Genomic DNA, 24,542 nt, shown 5'->3' on the forward strand with positions numbered 1-24,542 from the left:
AGGCTTCAAAGGGCAACAAAATATGGCCTAAAACTAAGGCAACAGAGTTCTTAGTTTCCATTTTAAATTGTTTGACGTTTTGTTAATTGTCCTGTGTGCAGAGCTTTGGTTTCTTGAAGGAATCTTCCAGAATGTTCTTCACATTAATAACTTATCCACAAAATTCACTTCTTTGTCGAAGGAAGAAGGGTGGGGAAACATTCCCATGAGGTGCCTGTGGTTTCTTTCTTGGATCTGATATCTTTATGAAATTTCTGAGGTTAAGTATGGTAAAGTTTACTAACTTTTCTTGCCTAGCCTTGGCTCACAATCATAGCACTGTCTCCCCTTGCCATTCAGTGCTGTCAATTCAACTTATGTCTCTTTTCCTGTTTATGTACCCTACGTTTCAGCAGCCATCTCTTGTCAATGGCTTGCATTTACTTAACTTCTTTCATAACCTCAAGCTGTCTCCAAGAGTTTTACAGCTAATGAAATCCTTCAAATATAGTCACTTTTGTAATGCAGGAGCAAATATGTATACAGCAAGCTCCCAAAAAAAAACAGCAATGTGATAATGACCAGTAAATCTGTTTGTGATCTTGATTGAAGTGTAAATATTGGCCGGGACATCAAATAATTCTTTCTTTCCATCACCCTTCCCACCTCAAAATGACATCCATGGAATCTCTTGCAAACGCCTGAGGAGAAGACAGAGCCCAAGTCTTTGAGCTCAAATCCTGCAATAGCCATCAAACACAATCTGACAACTAGTGAGGTAAGCATGTTACTTTTTGCAATACAGCGGACAGTCTAGTACAACTTCAAATCGGACGTTTTATCCTTTTTGTTTGCTTTGGATCAGAGGTATGCATTGTCAGCAATTTGTTTTGTCACTTGGAATTACAAATTAATGAAAAAAATCTGTTATTTTATGTCAGTAAATTGTAATGGAAGTCAAAGCAATGTTATTATGTAAAACCCAAGGCAGCAGCATTCATTAGTGTTAAATACAGTTCTAGCTGAACAACTAGTGGATGGTCACTATTGAGGTTTGGTAGTAGCTGCCAAAACGGTATGAAATCTACTGGATAATTTGTGTAACAGTCATTCAAGTTTAAAATTAGCCACCAAAGGAAGACCTGTGTCTCATTTTATATATAACACATGTTTAAAACATAAATTATGAAATTGTTTGTTCTCATGCTGGAAATAGTCTTGGAAAAATAGCTGCAGTGCCCAGACCACCCGGCTTGTGATTTGTCTCCACGTAAGAATACACAAGGTTTCAAGAACTATGTGCATATTGAAAGAGAACAAAAATAATCACAGTTGTGTTCATTCATTATAACATAGAAGAAAATGTTGCAACTCTTATAAAAGGACATGGGTACCACTGGCAAGGGCAGTTTTTTTGTTGGCCATCCCTAATAGTTTTAAAACGTGATTTCCCTCACTGCTGCAGTCAATGTGGTGTACGCACACCCACAGTTCTGTGAAGAAGGATGTTCTGCAGTTTTTAATCCATTGGTGCATAATGTATCTCTGGGAATACAAGATAGAAAGTGAGTTTCACACCAATAGATCTTGTGCAAAAAGTCCATTAGGAATAATATGGATAAACCAGTGTATTACTTCTAAGTTCTTGGACCAAACCTATTATAGTAGGTGAGACACTAATTACTCAAGTTATTTATGCATTTAAAACACTAGATTACCAAAGCTATTATGAATGAAAATACACATAACTAACATTAAGTCTACCATGCCTGTTTTTCTGAAATAGAATGTTATGCCAAAATTCTATGATCTAGTGAGGGACAAGTAACTTTTATTGTGAAGTGGACAATGTGTGGGATCCAGAGAGATTATTCCAACTGTTAGGAAGAGGTTCTTCAACCTGACCTGCTATGATCTCCAGAATTTTTTGTTTTCAATAGAGTGATCAAGTTGCTCAACTAACTGAGTCTCCTTAAAGAAGCTGGATAGTTCAGCCAACTGCAGAATTCCTAACTTGGAAACTGCATGATACTCTTGGCCTGTAACTATTCATATGTCCCAAGTGACCTATTGACAACTTTACATTTGTGATTTCAAACAAGCTATAGTAGGTATGGATAGAATATTTATTGATTTTTCAACAGCAAACTGCCTCATTATTTGCTGGCTGATTGTTAGTGTTTGCAGATATAAAACCATCTACAAGCTTGACTTACAAAATAGTGTACCAAACTGTATAAGCGCAGGAATAGACAGGATGGGAAGTACCTCTTTTCACAAATAAAGTGTCTATGGCATATACTGTTTACTTGTGTGGTGTGTTTTGACTGAGCAGTTTCAAGAGGGTGCTGGACCAAGTCCTATGTCATACAGAAGTCAAGTATTTTTAGAGATAAACATGGTCTGTGATCTCCTGGAGTGTTTGATTGCCGGTGGTGTCGGGCTTTGGGGATAGGCAAGGGCAGTGATCACAGGAATTTTATTGAGCATTTCATTCTCTAATGGCCAAGAATGTTCTTTCTTGGCTTTCGCTACACCCAGTAGTCAATTCCTTCCTGTTATTTTATTTTGTTTTTCAGCCAGAAATTTCACTTTACATCTGCCCAATTTGTATCAAACCTTTTTTTCTATACAAGTAATCCTCTATTAACACAGAATGTGGAACAAGTATGGAATACAAACACAAATGAAATAATAAATAAATATGCAAAAAAAAATTTCATTGCTTACTGCCCCCAAACAATATTGCACCCCTGGAGATGGAAGGCTTCATCTGCAGCCCTGAACATTGAAGATCCTGCTTTTCTGCTGATTTGGAGAGGGAGGGTTGAGTGACTGTTTTAAAAAACATGTCTAGCCTTAACTGGGGCAGGCAATGGCTAAAACAGGAACTGGCCCAAGAATGCTGAGTTTTGACACACGTTTATTCCCTATGCTACTGGGAGTCAGGCAAGAACTGTGTTTCAGAAGTGGCATTGGAATGATGAGTAGTAAAGTAAAAGCAATGTCATAACAAAACTACATTAATTGAGAATGACCTGCACTGGTATCCTTCTCCACTGCCAGCTTCAGGTTAAAGTCCCTCCCTCTCTCAGTGTGATAGATCCTCTGCTACATACTTCATCTAAAATGGAAACTGGTTTTGCTCTCAGCACTGTCTGGGTCTCTTGAACCTCCTGTCAATGCAACAGAAAGATGGGTGGCCAACCTCTCACTTGTGATTTGTCTCGTCTACTTTAGACACTCGCACAGTTTGGGAATTCTAATCTGGCAGTCAGTTGGATTAGTGAATGTATATACTAGTAAAATAAACCAAGAAACATTTATATAAAATCATAAAGCAAGGATAAGAAGTTTATTTTAGATACATATACAAAGACATTTACACAAGATTCAATCTGTGACACGTAGCGAGTTAACAGATCAAAATATCTTATTCAACAGTTTTGAGGATGAAAGAATGAATTTAGGATTGGAGCTGCAATGTGTCAATATACATTACAACTACTATAATTCAGTTTTTAAAAGTGCAGTAACTGGAAGACTTACAAATGGAAGGTGACAACGGCCTTTTAAAATGCTCATTGACCACTGTATATTCTTCCAATTGAGCTTTTTACAGGATTCAGAAGTAGAAATGAATATGAACCAGAGTGGGACAGCCAAGATAAATTCACAAATGACTTAAGTTGTTCCCTCTTACATTAGTATCTTTTTTGTACCACAACGTGCTATAGGTTTTCATTTCTCCTGTAGTTTAACTTTAGAAAAACAATGACATTGGTTTAGACCTGAAAGTCTAACCACTGCTAACTTCTTGCCCACAAACAGTTTTAAACTCATCAGTCTCATTTCCGCACCAGTAGAGGACGCTGGTACTGTTGTCAATTTAAAAAGAAACAGAATATTGGGCAGCCCCCTCAGTACCTTCTGCTCATTTTCTTGAACTTTTCATAATGGTAATCATCTGTCGCCTTTTCATTGGAAGGACGTTTGCGATTTGGAGGAGATGCTGCACAATATAGGAAGGGAAACATTTCTTAATGGCTTTGTTGCAACTTCTTTAAAACAGCAAACCATCAGACTTTAAACATAAAATGCAGCTAACTCTTTAAAGCAATGGAACACACATCACAATTAGACAATGAACTTTAAAGGAATCACCTTTAAGTCAAATCACCGATGTCCCTGTGGGAAACTAAAAAGCACAGAATGACATAAAAATGGCAGATTGCAGAGGGTGCCAGTAGGGAATTTACGAAGGGATAATCACTGCTAAGTGTTAAACATGATAGTTTTTAATAACATTGCATCTCTTCAAGATTGAAACAGAAGTTTAATTTCTCAACAGTTTAAAATGTTCTTTTCCAATTGAAGCACCAATTCCATTCCAATTCCCACCACCATCAGTTGTCAGGTGGGGTTTGTGTGGAAGCTGGACAAGAGGCTAAATGGAATTGCAGCAAGAACTTTAAACAGCAAAGAGGAAGTGGAGGACCAGTTTCAAAATGATAGTGGCCCTGAGAAGGGATGAGAGCAGATGTTTGTGTGCTAACTTGTATTTACTGTGGGAGCAAAAGGGTTTAAGGAATTAGTAATAAAATGCATGTAAAAATAGTGACGGAAAATATTGAATTGTTTAACTAGTACAGATGATTAGCAACAACGTGTTAGGGAAAAAACTACTATCAGACGATATGGGGACAGTTTTCTATACAAAAGAAATATTATTACATCAGCCGTATGGGAATAATGTGGTAATCATTAGAAACCTGGCCACAAGTTGAGAACTTCATGTTCCAGGATAGAGGATCTTCAGACAGGAAGGGAAATTGGGAAAGAACAGAACAATACAGTAACACAGAAATCGGAGTAATGATTGGGTAATGGAAACACCATGGGGAGAAGGAAAGAACATGGAAGGATGCAAGGCCTCCGGAAGTGGTCTACAGATCTCGTAAAAGTAACAATGCAGGTCGAGAGATCAGGGAAATATGCAGCAAGAAGAATGGAAGATTTCAATTTTCAACTTAACCATACAGAGACAGAACATCAAAAGAAGTAAAGACAGTGATTTTTCTAGAATCTATTCAAGACAGTTTCTCGAATTATACCTCTAGAGCTGACAAAGAATCAGTGCATCTGAGACAGTGATGAATAACAAACCAGAATTAGTTAACAATCTGGCATCAAAGAAACATAATTACATTATAGTCATTTTATAATATGTTTTATTTCAGGTTTAAAATTGAGAAGGACCAATCACAAACCAGAATTAACTTAATGAAGGCAAAAATCAAAAAGATGACAAATTCATTGACCCATGATAAACTTCACTGAATCAAGCAATGAAATTCTGTAAAGAAGCATCAGGCGTGATACAGAACAAGCACATATGCCTAAAACACCAAGGATCCATTTCTAATAGTTAAACGACCTTGATGAAAACTTGTACCAATCTAAAATTTTGCACAAACTTTTAATGAAAATTGGAAATTTTGCAAAGTGGGACAGTTACAACTAACAAGAAAAGCAGCAAGAGATGCAAAAGTGGAACCAATGATAGGATAAAAGAAAAGGAATGGACAAAACTATGACACATAGAGTTTAACTCGAAGAAATGTAATATCACCCATTTTGAATCCAAGAAACCAAGTTGGTATTTGTTGCTTCATGGCACGTAATGAAGAACTATGATGGAGCAAAGATTTCCTTCCAAGAACATAATTAATTTAAAACTGGTGCACAGGTATTAGTAATCAAACAGTCTAATCAATGTTAGTCTTTACAAAGATTGGTAAACAAAAGGTGAAGATACTGATCCACCTCAAGGGCTGTATGTCAAGGAAGGAGTTCACGACTACATTCTCCAAGGCATTTACAGATGGGCAAGAAATGCTGGCCCAGCCAGCAACAACAACATCCCATGAATTAATTGAAAGAAGTTCTCATGGCTCTGAGGAACACGTGCAGGAACAAAACTGTCTTGAGTTTGGTGGAGCAGTGAGCAATTAGGGAAGGAAGTGCTGGCAATGTGGGAATCAGAGGGGAGAACTGAGAAAGGGATGGAAATCGGGCAAGTTCAGGAAGCTAGAATTAATTGGGTGCAGATATTTTGCAGAGTTCTAGAGACTGGAGCTGATAAGGTCAAGGAGGGATTTGCAAGTAAGGAGGAGAATTTTAAAATCAAGATAATGCCTGACCAGGAGCAGATAATTAAGTGGAATTGAAAGTAAAAAACCATTTGCTTTAATCTGCAAGCAACTGTTTGAATTCTTACACATCCTTATGACTACAATCCAATGCTTTGTGAAGGCTGACATTAGTTACTTACGTTCAGGCTCTGGTTTGTCAGTGTCTCCCACTCTCAGGGGCCGAGGTTTGGCTTCCTCTTTATTGCGTTTTGCGGGTGCGTGCAATTCCTCCCGGTAAACTATAACACAAAACAGAAGGCAATGTGAAACCTGCAACAAGGATCCCGCCATAACATAGCGATAAGCCTTTCAAACTAGATAATTTTTTTTCAAAAAATTACTGCACTGAAGAAAAAGCAAATGATTCAATTCATATGTGCAATGTCATCCTTAAGATTCTTGAGCTCTAAATGCAGGATAAATAATCAGGAACAATGGGAAGTGTGCACATTTTTGATTTCAGCAGTAAAGAATACATTTCTTCAGCCTCAGTTGTGCTTCCTTGACTGGAAAATAAGAAGTTGCACTGAGTTAAGCAAAATGAATGAACATGTGGAAATTGAATGGAAGCACTACCCAGAGAGTACTCAAAAATTGTAACGCAACAACTCCCATTCTTCGTCAGAGGGAAATGGATAAACTCCATACCGTCCCTCACTGTTGAACATTCACATTTGTGACTGGCTGGTTATTTTCAGTTACCTTTTAATCTCCCAGTGGCAGTTTTGGATCCTGAAGCAGAACACGTATTAAGCAAGTTAGGAGAATACCGTAAGGGAGTGGCTCACATAACGCACTGATACAATTGTCCTTTAACATCTAACATGGTACTGCGGCTGTATCTTGTCATAAGGAACAAAAGGCTTGCATTCATTTAGCAGCAAAACCTGTTTCTCAGAGACAGCTCAAGAAATTGCTTTTGAAATGCATGAAGTCATTTCGATATAACACAACAGCCATTTTGTACATATTTAAGATTCCACATGTCACAATAAATGACCAGTTGAATGACTTGTTAACTTAAATTTAAATTGAGAGCATTGACGGAGGAATGTTGGTGATGAGACAGGATGGATTCCCTACTTTTCAAGTATTTATTGTGGAATATTTAGCAACCGCCTCAATTGGCAACTGGAAACTTGGTCAATAAAAACCGAAGAACTGTGAATGCTTTAAATCAGGAACAAAAGCAGAAGTTGCTAGAAAAGCTCAGCACGTCTGGCAGCATCTGTGAAAAGAAATCAGAATTAACGTTACGGGTCTAGTGACCCTTCCTGTTGTTCTGAGGAAGGGTCACTAGACCCAAAATGTTAACTCTGACTTCTTTCGACAGATGCTGCCAGAGCTGCTGAGTTTTTCCAGCAATTTCTGTTTTTGGAACCTTGGTCAGTCTGAGTCCCCTTTTGAAAAGTCAGAGGGGTTGCTGACAGGATTTGATACAGTGGCGCAGCAAATGTTTGCATTTGTGGGAACAGCATAACTAGAAGCCATAAATGGGAGATAAACTAATTGGGAATTCAAAAGAAACTTCTTCAGCCAGAGAAGGTGGAACTTGGGAGTGGTTGTAGCAAGTACAGATGCATCCAACAATGAGAGAGGCACGCAGATGAGGGAGAAGGGAATTGAGGATTACATTAGTAAATTTAGAGAAAACACGGGAGGATTCTCTAGGAGGGCCTGAACACTAGCATAGAATGGTGAGGCTCAATGCTGTACATCCCATGAAATGTCTCTGGTCATACTATAATATTGAACTGGAGGACAAACTGACTGAATAGAAGTAAATCCTGCAGTAGGGCTTGAATCCAATACACTGTCAGTATGGAGATAAAATATCTAACAAAGGTAGTTTCACAGCACTGGTTTATAAATCTTTCATAGTTACACACCACATTCACCATTAATGTAGATGAACAGACTAGATGTCAATGGTGTCCCTTCACTCTTGCAGATCAAGCCATTGAACACTGCATTAGTGGTTAGGTCAGGCCTGCCAGTGACCACACATCTGCCATAGGCTCTTTTCAATGGCACTCCATAGCAAACTTGCTGTTAAAGTCCCTTCCAGTTACCCCAAGATGTGGGTGACAAAATGCCTCATTGTTGTAAGACAACCTGAAAAAGGAGAAAGCTTGTTTCATCGGAAATACTGAACTGTGAATGCTACTCAAAGCAATAACTCAAACCATCCCCTTTCGCCTTGCTTCCTCTCGTTTGATGCTCCTGCCTTCCACATTATCACACAACTTCTCCACTTTTCTTTCCTCCCCTTTCCCATGACACTGCACTTTATTAAATCTTGTTGGACTTCTAAATATCTTCCAGTTCTGGCCAAAGGTCACAGATGTGCAACACTAACTCTTTTTCTCCCTCCTGCACTAGATGCGGCCAGAGCTGCTGAGTTTCTTTCCAGGATTTTATGATTGTATTTCGGATTTCCACCATCCTAAGTATTTGCTTTTCTGAAGTCACCTGGATCACAGGTACACAAAGCAAACCACACCAGGAGATTGCAACACTGAGAAGGTCAATCATAGAGCTTCATCAATACTTACACCGGTTGTGTTGAACATAATTGACTGCAATGTTGGTGGGTACGAAAGAAGTACCGTTGTCCTTCTTTTTGTTACGTTGTTCTGCCAGGAGCTGGGCCTTTGCCTCTTCTGTGCTGATAATGTTCTTTATTTTTGCACTCAAAATTAAAAAAAAGATGCAATCAATAGCAACATGAGTAAAAATAAAATCCAGGTAGCAAAATTTCCTTTAGAATGCATTCTGAAAGGGTGTGGACACAAGTTCAGGAGCAAATTTCTAAAAGGAACTGGAAGATGTGGGAACATCTGCAGGCTAATGGGTAAAACTGCACAGGCATGATGGGCCAAATGGCCTCTTTCTGTTGTGTTCTTTTGCTATGAAGGTAATGTAAATGGATGCAAACATCACAGGTACCCTGATTTACTGACTTTCTTGAAGATGGAAGACATGAGAGCAATTTGATACTCATGTTTAAGATTAATGGAGAAAGGCAATTCAACATCTTTTAAAACTGCAAAATACACCATCCAAGAATGGAGGGGGCTCATATTTCAAATTAAGGATGACAAATCAAGTAGGATCTTCAGGCACTTTGTTTTCTGTCAAAGAGTAACGCATTTGTGGAACAATCATACATTTTACGAAGCCACGTGTTACATTCAAAAGGAGCAGCAGAGCTTCCTAAATAAAGATATAGCTAATGTTTTTCTTAATATATTCATGAGATGTGGGCATTATTGGCTAGGTTAGCATTGGCTGCCCATTTCCCAATTGCCCTTGAGAAAGTGGTAGTGGGACTTCCACCCTACTGTTATAGGGAGAGCGTTCAGCATTGTAACCCAGCAACACAGAATGAACAGCAATATACTTCCAAGTTAGGATAGCAGCTGGCTTAGGGGAAAACTTGCAGATTATGATGTTGCCAGGCATCTGCTGCCTTTGTCCTTTTAGGTAACAGAGTTGGCAGGTTTGGAAAGTGTTGCTGTAATGCATCTTCCAGATGGTCCATCCTGCAGTGACTCTGTATCAATGAAATGGACCCACCTTTTCTGAATAATAAGAGATAAAAGTGAAATTTTGAAATTACTTTGATTCCCGTTTTCAGCATGTATGCATCAATGGGATGTAACAGATTTCCAAATGAAGAACATTGTCCAGTAGGATAGAGATAGGGAGGTTTTGCTAAAACTAAGACTGACATCAGAGGCACTCCAGAGAAGGTTCGCTAGGCTGATCCCAACTATAGAGGAACTGCCTTATGAGAAGAGGTTATGCTTGTGCTCAGTGATGTTTCGAAGAATGAGAGGAGACCATGTTGAAACATGCAAGATTCTTAGAAGGCTTGGCAGGGGAGATACAGAAAGGATGTATCCCAATGTAGGTGAGTCTGGGACCAGAAGGCATAATCTCACAGTCAGGGGCCATCCATTTAAGACAGAGATGATCAGAAATTTCTGAGTGTAGGGAATCTGCGGAAGGCTGGGAGAACTGGGTCATTAAAAGTCTATTCAAGGCTGAGATAGATAGATTTTTAGACAGTAAGGGAATGATGGATTATGGAGAAAAGACAGGAAAATGAAGATTAGGATGATTACATCAGCCATGATTTGAGGAGCAGACTTGATGGGCCAAATAGCCTATGTTTGTCCCTACGTCTTCTGATCGTATTTGCACTAAAGTTGATCTAAAAAGATAAACACTTACTCAATACCCAAATCCACTTCAGGAATTCCACTCAGCATCTGATTGGACAGCATTTCTTCTGTGCGCTTGGCAGATGAAACGTTGATGTTATCAGGCAACTCATACAGTTGGTCCTCTGGGTTTTTGACCTTTGCTTTCTGTTCTTCGTTCTCCAGGATTCCCTTCCTCCGTTTTAGTTCCGTCTCGATGTACTTCATCCTGCCGTGGAACAACAGATCACTCTCCAAACAGATGAACAAGGACACTTATTGAACACAGTAGACATGTCATACAGGGTCATAAGCTTCCCAGGTTCTTTAATGTCTTGTGTTCCAGCTGCTGCTGGGACTTTAGGGAAAAAATTAGACTCTCCTGCCCACTATAGACATTGCATAAATAATGTCAGGAGACTATCTGTCTATTGCTACGTTTGCAGCTATGAAGAATTGCAAGGTTTTAGAGAATGTGCAGACTTTTACGAGAACAGTATCAGGAATGAAAACTGTGGAAGTTACGTGGAGACACTAGAAGCTGGTACTGTTAACTTGTTTGGTTCTAAACCCAAGCGGAGAATTTCTAGATGTGTTCAAAATTACAATGGATTTGATGGATTAAATAAAGGGCAGTCCAGTGGTTAGCACAGCTGTCTGACAGTGGTTGGGACCCGGGTTTGATTCTATCCTCAGGCAACTGTGTGGAGTTTGCATATTCTCCCTGTGTCTGAGTGTGTTTCCTCTGGGTGCTCCGGTTTCCTTCCGCAATCCAAAGGTGTGCAGATTAGGGTGGATTAGCCACAGTAAATGTGATACGGTGGGGGCTGGGTCAGGGTGGGATTCTCTTCAGAGGATCGGTGTAGACTCGGTGGGCTGAATGGCCTCCATCTGCACGGCAGGGATTCTATGACTGAGATTAAGAGGAACAGTGTCAATCAAAAGGTTGCGAAATCTTTGGAATTCTTTGCCCCAGCAAACTGTGGAGGCATAGTCATTGGGGTTTCAAGCCAAAGACCAATTGATTTTGAGATATTAAAGACATCAAGGAAAATGGCAATAGTGCAGAAAAATGGCTATGAACAGCCATGCTGTTATCGGATGGGACAGCAGACTTGCAGGGTTGAATGGCCTCACCCTGCTTCTATTTCCTACTTTCTTAAGGAGAAATTATGTCCTCTGGTGGAAAACAAATCAAAGAGGAGACAAGGAAAGTTATTTTATTAACGTAGCAAATGAGAGTTTGGAGAAGATTTGTAGCTCTGGTTGAGGTTCTGGATTTAAGTTTGCTCACTGAGCTGGAAAGTTCGTTTTCAGACGTTTCGGCACCATACTAGGCAACATCTTCAGTAAGCCACTGGTGAAGCACTGGTGTTATGGTCCGCTTTCTATTTATGTGTTTAGCTTTCTTTGGATTTAGCGATGTCATTTCCTGTTTTGATGTAATTTCCTGTTTTTCTGGGACATCGACACAGGAAATGTCAAAAAAAGAGCAGGAACCACAGGAAAGCTGAACACATAAATAGAAAGTAGGTCACTAACACCAGTGCTTCACTGGAGGCTCAGTGATGATGTTACCTAGTATCGTGATAAAATGTCTAAAAACAAACTTTCCAACTCAGCGAGCAAACTTATTTTCAGTAGCAAATGAGAGCTAGAATAGCCCATCTGAAAGAGACTGGCAGAAACAGATTAAACAACTTTCAAAAGGGATTTGGATAAATCAGCGCTTCCCAAAGTGAGGCTCAGGACTCCGAGTTCTGTGGCTGCAAGCTCAGAGGCAACAATTTCCAACCTGCCCCCACCCCTCTCTGATCCTTCCTCCCACTCCAAAACACACTCAATCCTCCAGTTCTCACTGAGGGGAAGAGTGACAGTTTTCAAACCTCAAAAGTGGTACACAGTGGGAAATGGTTTGGGATGCTTTGCGATTATTACGTGGAAAGATTTTCCAGGTTGTGGGGAGTCTGCAGGAGGAGTGGAAGTAATTGGATCCTCCTTCTTCTAGAGTCGGCACAGGCTACGATGGGTCAAATTGTCTGTGATCTTAATATAAATTATCTTGAAGATTCATTTTTTATAAAACTTTGTTTTGGTACAACAGTTCATACTTAACACAATCAAGAAAGGAAAAAGGCTATGCAAGAGTCAACAGTATAGTGGTTCTCAGTGATTGATCGTTACAAAACTGCTTTAATAACTCCTACCAGGTTACTCCACAATCACACTTAATTATTTATTCTCCCACAAAGAGTGGGATTAATTTTGTATGAAAATATGATTTGAATGTGGTTTCTCTGGAATTTAACATCCAATAAAAAACACACCCTATAAAAGGAACCTTACTGAACAAGAGGGACTGCTTCAAAACTCTCCCAACTACCAGTCAGGCAGAAGTTAAATACATGCTGAAACAAAGACTCAAAAGTGCTGGTAAACACTCAGCAGAGTCTGGTATTGTCTGCAGAGAGAGAAAAACAAAGTTAACATTTCAAGTTGATGTTCTGTCATTCTGATGAAAGGACACAAAGCTGAATCATTTACTGTTTTTCTCTCTTCACAAACTCACTGGATGTTTTCTCTTTTACTCTAAATACAGAGCGAGGACAGTCAGTCATATTTTTCCTGGAACAGACTAGAGGGGAACTAGAGGGATTTAGTATGGCAAAGCTTGTTCCTAATGTGGCAGCAGGATTATCTGTTTGGCATGTTTGACAGATCACTCCAATGGTGAGACACTGTACGTAACTAAATGTGTTGCTGTATGCGCTGATGCTTTAAAAGAACAGAAGAAAACAAACATTTGCTTATCTCAAAGCAGCATGATGAGAGGTCAAGACATACATGTCAGCGTCCTCATCCCGTCGATTGGTCTCCACTGAAAATGATGTGCCCAGGTTCAAATCTGTGTCCTCTTCTTCAACCCTGGAAAAAAAAGAAAGCAATTCTTTAGTCAACCAGGGAGGGAAAACAAATCTTTGAAGGAGGTACTTCTGTCTCTCATCTTGAACGTTCTGCAGGAATGTGAACAACATAAAACTTTTGCGCTATTTTGTTCCCTGTACCTTGCATTCTTTCTTAAAACGAAGTTTCATTTTTGTAGGTGTCACAGGCAAGGCCAGTATTTGTTGCCCATCCCGAATTGTCCTTGAACTAACTGACTTGCTCAGCCACTTAAGAGTTAATTTCATGCTGTAGATCTGGAATCACATGTAGGCCAGATCAGGTAAGGATCAAGTGAATTCCTTCCCAAAAGATACTAGTGAAAGAAGATAGGTTTTTATGACAATGATCAGAGTTCCATGGTCATTGTTGAGATTAGCATTCAATTCCAGATCTTTATCATCTGAATTGAATGCTCTCCCTTCTGCAGCTGATGAGATTTGAATCTGTGTACAGTGATCATTAGCCTAGCCATCTGGATTCCAGTCCAATGACATTACCACCTCCTGACGATGATGCAGGTCATGACAATTCAACAAAAGAAACACAAGAAGCAAATGAACATTTTCCTTAACAACACAAGAACAATGGGAATCCACATAGATTAAACGTAGCAAACCGATACAGCTAAACTGATGCCATTTTGTATTCTTGGAAGTATAAATTCTCCTTTAAGTTGGGTCTGTAGGCTGCCTTGTTCAAAGAGATGACACTGGCATAATGGATCAAGTGGCTTACTTCTGTGTTGTCCAAATCCAGTGAAATAATGAAATGAATGAATAAATGGGCAGATTTTGTTGTGATTTTCTGATATCCTACCTTTCTCGCTTTTTATCCTTTATCATCTTCATATCAATCATACCACCAGTCTTTAGTTTAAAAGGGTCATCCTGCACATAAAAACAATATTTGAATTTTGCTGATTAAAGGTGTAATTTCTCAATGTTTTTAGTCATGTATCATCAGGACATTAGCAAGAATATAAATGTAAAAGGGAATATCATTTTATACCGAATGTGTGTGCTAATTGCTTGGCAAGCACTCATTGGCCGGGGTGTTATCATGGAGAATGCACCAGTTCAATGAAGACAGGCAGTTAACTGCCAAACTTTATTTAAATGTAAATCAGTTTAAATATAAATGTAAATCAGTCTGATTGTCCCAAGGAATGGACCAGAAAATAGCTGTCACCCATATTACATGCACAATGTACAGATTCTTCATGTTCACAAAGAACAGGCCCTGTGCGTGAATATATGTACCTTCCAGTACACAAGTCCACCCACTGAATCTTAAATTGGTCATCTTTGTAATTCTTAGCACATTAAGCATTAATATGATACTGAAAATGTTGAAGCACTTTTCCAAAAAACTATATCTTGCGAGTGCTTTTGAAGACAGCTAAATTAACAATCTTTTCAAATATCAGTTCTGATTAGACAAAGTCAAAAGTTAAATCTCCAGCTCAGTGATACGTTGTTCCTACTATAGTGACTTAATAACATGCATTCACATATCACTGCTCTTCAGAAGATGTTGGTGTTGTACAAGAGGAAATTAGTTCTGTACTGGAGGAAATAGAAAGTGATTTTGAGGAAGAATCATGGTTGCTTGTGCATGCTATGATGACCTATAAGCTCGACAGAAAACCTCAGGGACAGCTGTTAAATGTTAAGCTCTTCTTTGCCAGATGTACAAGCAAGTGTAACAATGCACTTACAATGGGGTGAAGTACAATCAAGAGTGGACCTCCATACCCCACTCACTCCCAAATTACCTCAGCCATACAGGGCCTGGCCAATACAATTAGATAAACATAATAAATAGAACAAATAAATGTGCTTGTTTCAGATTACTTTTTAAAATTGATTTTTTCAAAACTCTCACAATTGTCCCTCACCTGAAGTTACTATTGAATTTGTACATTAACAAAATGGGCTGCGAAATGGCTCAATGGTTAGCACTGCTCCCTTACAGTGGCAAAGGTCCAGGTTCAATTCTACCCTTGAGTAACTGTCTGCGTGGAGTTTGCACATTATCCCAGTGTCTGCATGGATTTCCTATGGGTTCTGATTTCCTCCCACAGTCCAAGTATGTGCACATTAGGTGGATTGGCCGTGCTAAACTGCCTGTAGTGTCCAGGGATGTACAAGTTAGGTAATGTAAGGTTACAGGGGACAGGGTATGAGGGTGAGTCTGGTTGTGAAGCTGTTCAAAGGGTTGGTGTGGACTCAATGGCCTGCTCCCACACTGTCAAGCTTCTATAATTCTAACAGGAGGTGCCATTAGCCTCAATATTACTGCAACAGGAAAGTGCAGCCCAACTAACTTTAACAGGGGAACTGGATAAGTACTTGAAATGAAAACTTGTAGAGGTAGGACTAAATGGATGGTTCTATCAAAGCATGAATGGCCACATGGTTTCCTTCTGTGCTGTGGATTGTTTGGTGATGTGAGGCAGAAAGCAGTGTGGCGTAGTATCTTTGATAAGAATTAGCTAGATCACGAGCTAGACCATCATCAAATACACAAACTTTTGTTCTGAACATAAAACCACTATCTCTACATTGTTAAACTGCCTATCCAACATCCAACTGTGGACAAGCAGAAATCTCCTCCGATTAAATATTGGGAAGACTGAAGCCACCACAAATTCTTTTCCTTAGCAATCTATTTAGTTTATCTCTCTGGCAACTGCCTAAGGTTTAAGATTCTCTGTGACCTTGGTGTCATATTTCACCCCAATTTCCTACCACATTCATGCAATCACTAATACTGTCTATTTCCATTTCCTCAGTTCATCCATGACTAGTCTAAAACACTCTCACGTTATGCCCTTTGTAAACTTCGAGTTCATACAATGCTCTGTTGCCTGTGTACTAACATGTACCAAGTTTCATAGACCCATTACCCCCGTGTTCACTGAATTACAATTCATCAATGCTTAAAATACTTGAAAATTCTTAACTTTATTTTCAAATCTCCTTGCCTATCACACTATCTTGGTAACCTCCACCAGACCCTTAAGCATCGTTTTTATTCATTCCACCATCAATGGCAATGCAGCCTCAGCCCTAAAAAGCTGCCTTTTTAGGAGGAAAGAGACACTAACTGTAATCCTATCTCATTGACCTAGCCTTTGGTCATCTGTCCTCAGACCTGATGTGGCATCAGATTTCACTTGTGAAGCATCTAGAGATGCTGCTGTACATATACAAGTTGTCATTGCTGCCCCGATTCTGACAAATTATGGCATGAGTCGAGAGTGTGGTGCTAGAAAAGCACAGCAGGTCAGGCAGCACCCGAGGAGCAGGAGCATCAATGTTTCTGCCTTCATCAACGAATGATGAAGGGCTTATGCCCGAAATGTTGATTCTCCTGCTCCTCGGATGCTGCCTGACCTGCTGTGCTTTTCCAGCAACACACTCTCGACTCTGATCTCCAGCATCTGCACACCTCACTTTCTCCAAATTATGGCGTGAATCTTACCACAGTTGATGTTTCTTCTGGTGCTTGTTCCCCAACCAGCAGGGCAGCAGCACTGTACAAGCAACAGAAAAAGAAATCATTAAAGGCTTTTTGATTTTGCTTTGTGCCTATTCCTGCTGTGACAGTGGAGACTCTGACTCAGCATCACTGATACTCTTAAATCTTTCTTTCTGAATGGCCAACATGAAGCTCCAAGTTGTCATTTCAATTAAACCCTCCCTCGTTGCAATTTTAAGCTGTGTCACACCATTGCTTTTTCTAATATAGTTCTAATGTTGTGGTTCGTTTACAGCAATAGTGATCTTTTGAACAGGTCATGTTGTTAAATAGCCTACCTTTTTAAAAAAGAAACCCATTTCCAGAATGAGAGGGCTGCTGGCAATGCCAACATTCATTGCCCATCCTTCAATGCCCTCGAGAAGGTGGTGAAGAGCTGCCTTCTTGAATACACCAAAATGGCTTGACAGATTTTTCAAAGGGCAGTTAAGAGTGAACCACATTGTTAAGAGTCTAGAATCATATATAGGCCACATCAGGCAAGGACATCAGATTTCCTTCCCTTAGGACATTGTCGTAAAAGCACACCTGATTCACTATTAAATATACTGGGCTCATTTATTTAGTTAACTGAATTTCATTTCACCAGTTGCTTACTGTATTTGAACTCATGGCTCTGAATCATGACTCTTTTCTCAAACAGTGATAAGCCACTAGTATATGAATGGTCAAAGAGGCTTGACAGACTGAACATTATAAACAGTATACCTGTTATTTTGACAGCAAATGTTCCCTGTGGGTGTGCTGCTTTCTGCTACATGAAGTGGACCTACCTCACTCCATTTTGCCTTCTCCTCAGACTCTGGATTTCCTTCAATTCGTCTAGTTTTGACCTTCAGAAAGAGAGATGATCACCAGTGACTTGCAGAAATCTTTTCTCATTCAAAAATAGTTCATAAAATGCTTACAAAAAATACTTCTTACTGCTGCACGCCAAACAAGAGATTGGCAGGTTCAAGGCCTCGTGTGAGTGAGTTTTACTCGGGTTATCAGAGCAAGTTAAGAGTTGAGAGAATAAAAAGAAATCATTGGTGTTTGATATAAAGCAGGAAGTTTTTACAGATATTTTTAAATCAACCTGTTCAGATGTGTTATGCCACACTTCTGCAGCAGAGATGGGACCTGAACCCAGGTGTCTGGCTAAAAGGCAGGTCATCACCACACTGGCACAAGATGCTTTATATTACTAGCAGTGCTTGGATATTTTTATATTAATAGCAGTCCTTGGATGCTTTTATATTACTAGCAGTCAATTTATTATAAATCAGTAGAGATAATCACAGGGTCACAGTTACTGACTCATAGGGGCTAGTCTCATTTGTAACTTGACTGTACTGTATTGCATTTGGGCCCACAGCAAAAACCAAACTCTGCCATCATGTCTCACCACGAGAGGTCAATGTAATGATATTTCTCCCAGTAAACTTGCTGATTTGCAAGACGCAGTCCTCCATCACCCAGACCTAAACAATGATCAACTAAAAAACCAATTCATCTGTCCCTACTTCTTAGCTCGTTTTAACTTTAAAAGGATACAGTAATTTGGGGCAAGCTTTCATATTGGTTCAGACTCTGACATGTGTTGAGACTTTGAATTCACTACACTAATGCTCTGTTAACGGAGGAAATCTGCTGGCATCCCTTGTCAAGCCAGAGACTCCAGTCCCATAGCAATGTAGTTAACTGGGAGAAAGTGAGGACTGCAGATGCTGGAGATCAGAGCTGAAAATGTGTTGCTGGAAAAACGCAGGTCAGGCAACATCCAAGGAGCAGGAGAATCGACGTTTCAGCCATGAGCCCTTCTTCAGGAATGAGGAAAGTGTGCCCAGCTGGCTAAGATAAAAGGTAGGGAGAGGAACTTGGGGGAGAGGCGTTGGAAATGCGATAGGTGGAAGGAGGTTAAGGTGAGGGTGATAGGCCGGAGTGGGGATGGAGGCGGAGAGGTCAGGAAGAAGATTGCAGGTTAGGAAGGTGGTGCTGAGTTCGAGGGTTGGGACTGAGACAAGGTGGGGGTAGGGGAAATGAGGAAACTGGAGAAATCCGAGTTCATCCCTTGTGGTTGGAGGGTTCCTAGGCGGAAGATGAGGCGCTCTTCCTCCAGCCAACGTGTTGCTATGGTCTGGCGATGGAGGAGTCCAAGGATCTGCATGTCCTTGGTGGAGTGGGAGGGGGAGTTGAAGTGTTGAGCCATGGGGTGGTTGGGTTGGTTGGTCCTGGTGTCCCAGAGGTGTTCTTTGAAACGTTCCGCAAGTAGGCGGCCTGTCTCCCCAATATAGAGGAGGCCACATTGGGTGCAGCGGATGCAGTAAATGATGTGTGTGGAGGTGCAGGTGAATTTGTGGCAGATATGGAAGGATCCCTTGGGGCCTTGGGGGGGGGAGGTGTGGGTGCAAGTTTTGCATTTCTTGTGGTTGCAGGGGAAGGTGCCGGGAGTGGAGGTTGGGTTGATGGGGGGGAATGGACCTGACGAGGGAGTCACGGAGGGAGTGGTCTTTTCGGAACGCTGATAGGGGAGGGGAGGGAAATATATCCCTGGTGGTGGGGTCCGTTTGGAGGTGGCGGAAATGACGATGGATGATACGATGCGCCTCATCTTCCACCTTGGAACCCTCCAACCACAAGGGATAAACTCAGATTTCTCCAGTTTCCTCATTTCCCCTCCCCCACCTTGTCTCAGTCCCACCCCTCGAACTCAGCACCACCTTCCTAACCTGCAATCTTCTTCCTGACCTCTCCGCCCCCACCCCCACTCCGGCCTATCACCCTCACCCTAACCTCCTTTCACCTATCGCATTCCCAACGCCCCTCCCCCAAGTCCCTCCTCCCTACCTTTTATCTTAGCCTGCTTGGCACACTTTCCTCATTCCTGAAGAAGGGCTCATGCCCGAAACGTCGATTCTTCTGTTCCTTGGATGTTGCCTGACCTGCTGCGCTTTTCCAGCAACACATTTTTAGCAATGTAGTTAACTGTCAATTACCTCCCTGAAATAGCCTTGTGGGCAACTCCATCATATCAACTAGCAACCACCAATAAGCAAGAAAGGGCAACTGCTTCAGGGAAGCCCACAGGGATTCTTGTGGTGCAGTAGCAGTGTCCCTACCCCTGGACTGAGGGGCCTGGGTGCAATCCCATCTGCTCTAGAGTTGTGTAATAACATCTCTGAACAGGTTGATTGGAAAAATAGGTCAGGAAAGTCCATAAAGAAATGATAGGACTCTTACGGCACAGTGGCAGTGTCCCTACTTCTGGGCTGTGGAGGCTGAGGTTCAAGTCCCACCTGATCTCTAATCAGGCTAATTTAAAACAAAAAGATCAGGCTAGTCCACAAAGAAATGAAAAGGCTCTTTTGGTGCAGTGGTAGTGTCCATGCCTCTGAGCCAGAAGACCAAGGTTCAAGGCATGTCATAACATCTCTGAACAGGATCATTTAAAATATCCACAGAGAAATGAATTATTGCTTTTAAGGGCTTTTGCAGCCCTGATTCCAGGTTCAAGTCCTGTTCACTCTGATATTGTGTAACAATATCTCTAAACGTTTGACTAGAAAATATCTGAATCATTGCTTTACAATCTTTACAACCATGTGGGAGGAAAATCAAATGGATGTCATAGTCTCACATACATTGTCGTAATTGTGAAGACTAAAAAGCATTGACACATGCAATGTTGTGGTGGGGGAACAGGATGATGTGGAGAGGATATTGCCTTTATAGGAAAGACGAAAACTAATTCAAAAATTAAAGACTCTTCCACTTGAGGCAGAGATGAGATCTGATTTCTCTCAAAGGCTAGTTAGTTGGTAGAATTTTTTTTTCTGAGAGCAGTAGAGGCTGGATCATTGAATTTTGTTTTAAGGCAGACATAGAGGTTTGATTAACAAAACAGTATTAACTGGATAAGAAAATACAGTTGAGGTCACAAACTTATCAAATGGCACAGCAGGCTGGAGGGACCCTATCAACCAACTTCTGGCTCTTAATTCCTATGTCTGTCAGGAGGAAAGCCTCAGCGACTGATGGCTATTTTCAATCTTTACAAACTTAAGAACATTTTATGAGGATGAAGACTGATCATTTACTGGCGAGGCAGCCACCAAACTGTATGTATTCACTCACTCAGACAATGGTTTAGACTTTAGGAGTCAGCTATGGCCCAGTGAGTACCACTCTGTCTGCTCCACTCCATGTCTTGACCACAGTTATCTAGGGTGGTGGTCAGATGTAGTATTAAGGGAGTGCCAGACTGTTGGAGGTCCTGTTTCTCTGCTGAGACACAAAACACTTCTTGAATGGATGTCAAATCAGAGAATCATATAAACCCTGCAGTGCAGATAGAGGCCATTCTGCCTATCAAGTCTGCACCCACCCTCTGGAACGCATACCCACCCCTACACCCACCAATCCCCCTAACCCACATTTACCATTGCTAGTCTACACAACCATGTACACTACAGCATAATTTATCACTGTCAATCCACCTAACCTGCACATTTTTGGACTGGGAGAAAGTGAGGAATGCAGATGTTGGAGAGTCAGAATTGAAAAGTGTGGCACTGGAAAAGCACATCAGGTCAGACAGCATCTGAGGAGCAGGACTGTCGATGTTTATGCCTGAAACATTGACTCTCCTGCTCCTCGGGATGCAGCCTGACCTGCTGTGCTTTTCCAGCGCCACACATCTTTGGACTGGATTAATATCTAATGGCTGCTACTTTCCAGAGCAAGGAAGCTCCCCCATTGAAGAAGCAAAGCAAATGCAGGAAATCTAAGATAAAAATTGAAACTCAAAACACATGAAATAGGAGCAGGAATAGACTATCCAGCCCATCAAACCCATTTTGCCATTCAACACAATCCTCTAACTGATGGCTGATCCTCTATCTCAAATCCAAAACTACCCAAGATTCAACAAATAAACAGTGACTAATTGGTAGATTGAACACAACTACAACACGTACTAGAAAGATTCTGGGGATACCGAGCAGGTCAGACAGCAGCTGCGGTTAGATAGAGCGAGTTGATGTTTCAAGTCAAATATAGCTCTGATATCAGACTTAAGATGTTACTCCAATTCTTCTCTCCATTAGTGCTGCCAGACCTGTTGAATATTTCCTGGTGTTTGGGTCAATATTTATCCTTCAATCAACAGCACAAAACAGACGCACACAGTCTGGTTATCATCACATTCATGTTGTGGGGGTTTGCTGTGAACAATCTTGGTTGCTGCGTTTCTTTGATGTGGAGCTGCTGGTGTTGGACTGGGTTGGACGAGGTCAAAACTCAAACAACACGTTGTAGTCCAATGGGTTTATTTGAAAGCACTAGCTTTTTGGAGAATTGCTCCTTCATCAGGAGCTAGTGAGAGAAGAAGACCTTAGACACAAAATTTATAAGGAAGAGATCAAAGGATCATACAACTAATGCGAACAAATTGAACATCCCTAAGATGCTCTTAAACCTTTAATCAGTTAGATTGGAGGTGCAAGTTTCGATTGATCAATATGCAAATCCCAGAATTTCTTTCAAGTCACGGCCCCGAGATAACTTAAGGTGTTATCAAGATAAAGGTGGTGACACCTCTGGTCAGACAATGTACGTTAGGTGTGAGGGATTTCCTGCAATACAATACTTCATGGTAGACAAGCAGGAAGCTGGAAGAACACAGTAAGCAAGGGCGGAAGAAGGGTTATACTCGAAACATTGACTTCTCCACCTCCTGATGCTGCCCAGCTTGCTGTGTTCTTACAGCCTCCTGCCTGTCTACCTTGCATTCCAGCATCTGCTGATTTTTTGTCTCTTATACAAGACTTCATTGGCTGTCCAGTTCGTTGGGGAATCCTAAAAGGCGCAGTACAAAGACAAGACCTTTCCCTCCAGAAGCCTGAAACCTTTAAGCAGTTAACTGTTCAGGAATAGGTTGAAGAATCTCCCCGGTTGGGCTGGAGGGCGAGAGGCCTCCACGGACCACTGAAGCCTCGGCTCTCACCTGACCTCCACCACCCTCTGCTCGTCCTCCTCATCCGACTCCTCGTCTCTCCTCCTGCGGTAGCTTTTCCCCGCCGGCATTTTGGACCCAATACAACTTTCTTTTTTCTTAAACACAATTTATTTTCGAAACCCTTCAATCACATCGACCTGCACTGCGTACTAACAGCGGGGGAAGGTTTTGCAGGACGGACATAACACACTTCCGGTCCACCGAACTACTTCCGGGACTACATTTCCCATACTGCTTTGGAAGTGTCAGTGTTGTACTGGAGTGTACAAAGTTAAAAATTACACAACACCATGTTATAGTCCAACAACTTTTGGAGCGTTGTTCCTTCATCAGGTGGTCGTGGAGTATAACCTGGTGTTGTGTGATTTTTAACTTTGTATTTCCTATAATGCAAGTGGGCCCAGGATCATTTGACCCAGTCCCATAGTGTTAGTGTTCACACAGTCCTGTGCAACATAGACACTGACATCCCATAAGAATCCACAGCATAGTCTAACAATAACATTCCTGAAAAAGCAAAATACTGGAGATTTACAAGAGAAAGAATGATGGAGAAAGTCAGCAGTATCAGTTAAAAAGAGGAAGAGTGGCACGGTGGCTAAGTGGTTAGCACTGCTGCCTCACAGCACTAGGGTGCCAGTTTCGATTTCAGCCTCAGGTAATTGTCTGTGTGTAGTTTGCACGTTCTCCCTGTGTCTGTATGGGTTTTCTCCCAAAGTCAGGTGAATTGGCCATGCTAAATTGCCCATAGTGTTAGGTGCATTAGTCAGAGGGAAATGTGTCGGGGTGGGTTACTCTTTGGAGGGTTGGTGTGGACTTGTTGGGCCGAAGGGCCTGTTTACACGCTGTAGGGAATCTAATCTAATCATTAATGTTTCAGACCTGTGTGAAGTTAGCTCTTTCTCAAACCACACCTGTTGAGTTTGTTAGGAGAAAGTGAGGACTGCAGATGCTGGAGATCAGAGGTGAAAATGTGTTGCTGGAAATTCCAGAAGAAGGGCTCATGCTCGAAACGTCGATTCTCCTGCTCCTTGGATGCTGCCTTACCTGCTACGCTTATCCAGTAACACATTTTCAGCTGTTGAGTTTCTTACACAATTTCTGTTTTTGTTGCTGAAGGAAGGTGGAGCAGGCTGGAAGAGTCAAATGCCACATTTTTGCTCTTATTTCTTGTGGTCTTTTTTTCCCCCAAATTGTGTGAAATATACCTCCTTAACCTTCCCTGCTGTAAATAGATCAATTGCAACCTGAACTCATCATTATCTGAGCTGAGATGTCATTTTTAAAAAAATAAAACCTTAAGTTACCCCGAGAATGTGACTTAAAAGAAGTTCTGGGATTTACATATTAATGAACCGAAACTTTCAACCTATCTAAAAGATGAAAGACTTAACAGCAATCTAGGTTGGTTGAATATATCTTATCAGTTGCATGATATTGTAATCTTTTGCTATAAATTCTGTGTCTTATGATCCTGCTCCACAGCTATCTGATGAAGGAACAGCGCTCCAAAAGCTCATAATACCAAATAAAGCTGTTGGACTATAACCTAGTGTTGTGTGATTTTTAACTGAACTCATCGGGTTATAGAAGCATTTGTGGAGATAGAGAGATAGTTAATATTTTCTATCTATTAACAGAAAACCCTGACAGCAGGAGTAGTCTGCTGGACCC

At 41.0% G+C, this 24,542-nt stretch overlaps 1 protein-coding gene across 1 annotated transcript; it reads right to left on the reverse strand.

The window, feature by feature from the left end:
• Nucleotides 1–3,315: 3,315 nt before the first annotated feature.
• Nucleotides 3,316–23,037, reverse strand: cunh9orf78 (chromosome unknown C9orf78 homolog). The gene is made up of 9 exons (XM_043720517.2): nt 22,857–23,037; nt 17,644–17,703; nt 16,814–16,865; nt 14,144–14,214; nt 13,226–13,306; nt 10,413–10,610; nt 8,729–8,865; nt 6,314–6,412; nt 3,316–3,991 (listed from the first exon to the last, which is right to left on the reverse strand). The coding sequence occupies exons 1-9, from the start codon at nt 22,934–22,936 to the stop codon at nt 3,900–3,902; spliced, it is 870 nt and encodes a 289-aa protein (XP_043576452.1). The 5' UTR covers nt 22,937–23,037; the 3' UTR covers nt 3,316–3,899.
• Between the last annotated feature and the right edge of the window lie 1,505 nt (nt 23,038–24,542).

This window comes from Chiloscyllium plagiosum, unplaced genomic scaffold (genome assembly GCF_037043375.1).
Source record: "Chiloscyllium plagiosum isolate Xiang-an unplaced genomic scaffold, Cpla_swu_hap1 HiC_scaffold_21, whole genome shotgun sequence".
Taxonomy (NCBI): domain Eukaryota; kingdom Metazoa; phylum Chordata; class Chondrichthyes; order Orectolobiformes; family Hemiscylliidae; genus Chiloscyllium; species Chiloscyllium plagiosum.

Bases quoted from the DNA above. Each gene is read 5' to 3' on its own strand.
- cunh9orf78 (XM_043720517.2), bottom strand. From the start codon at position 22,936: ATGCCGGCGGGGAAAAGCTACCGCAGGAGGAGAGACGAGGAGTCGGAT. The intron at 10,611-13,225 runs GTATGTCTTGAC...GTTCCACGGCAG, and splicing joins CGGGATGAGGACGCTGACAT to GATGAAGTACATCGAGACGG. The intron at 3,992-6,313 runs GTAAGTAACTAA...TATATTGTGCAG, and splicing joins TGACAAACCAGAGCCTGAAC to CATCTCCTCCAAATCGCAAA.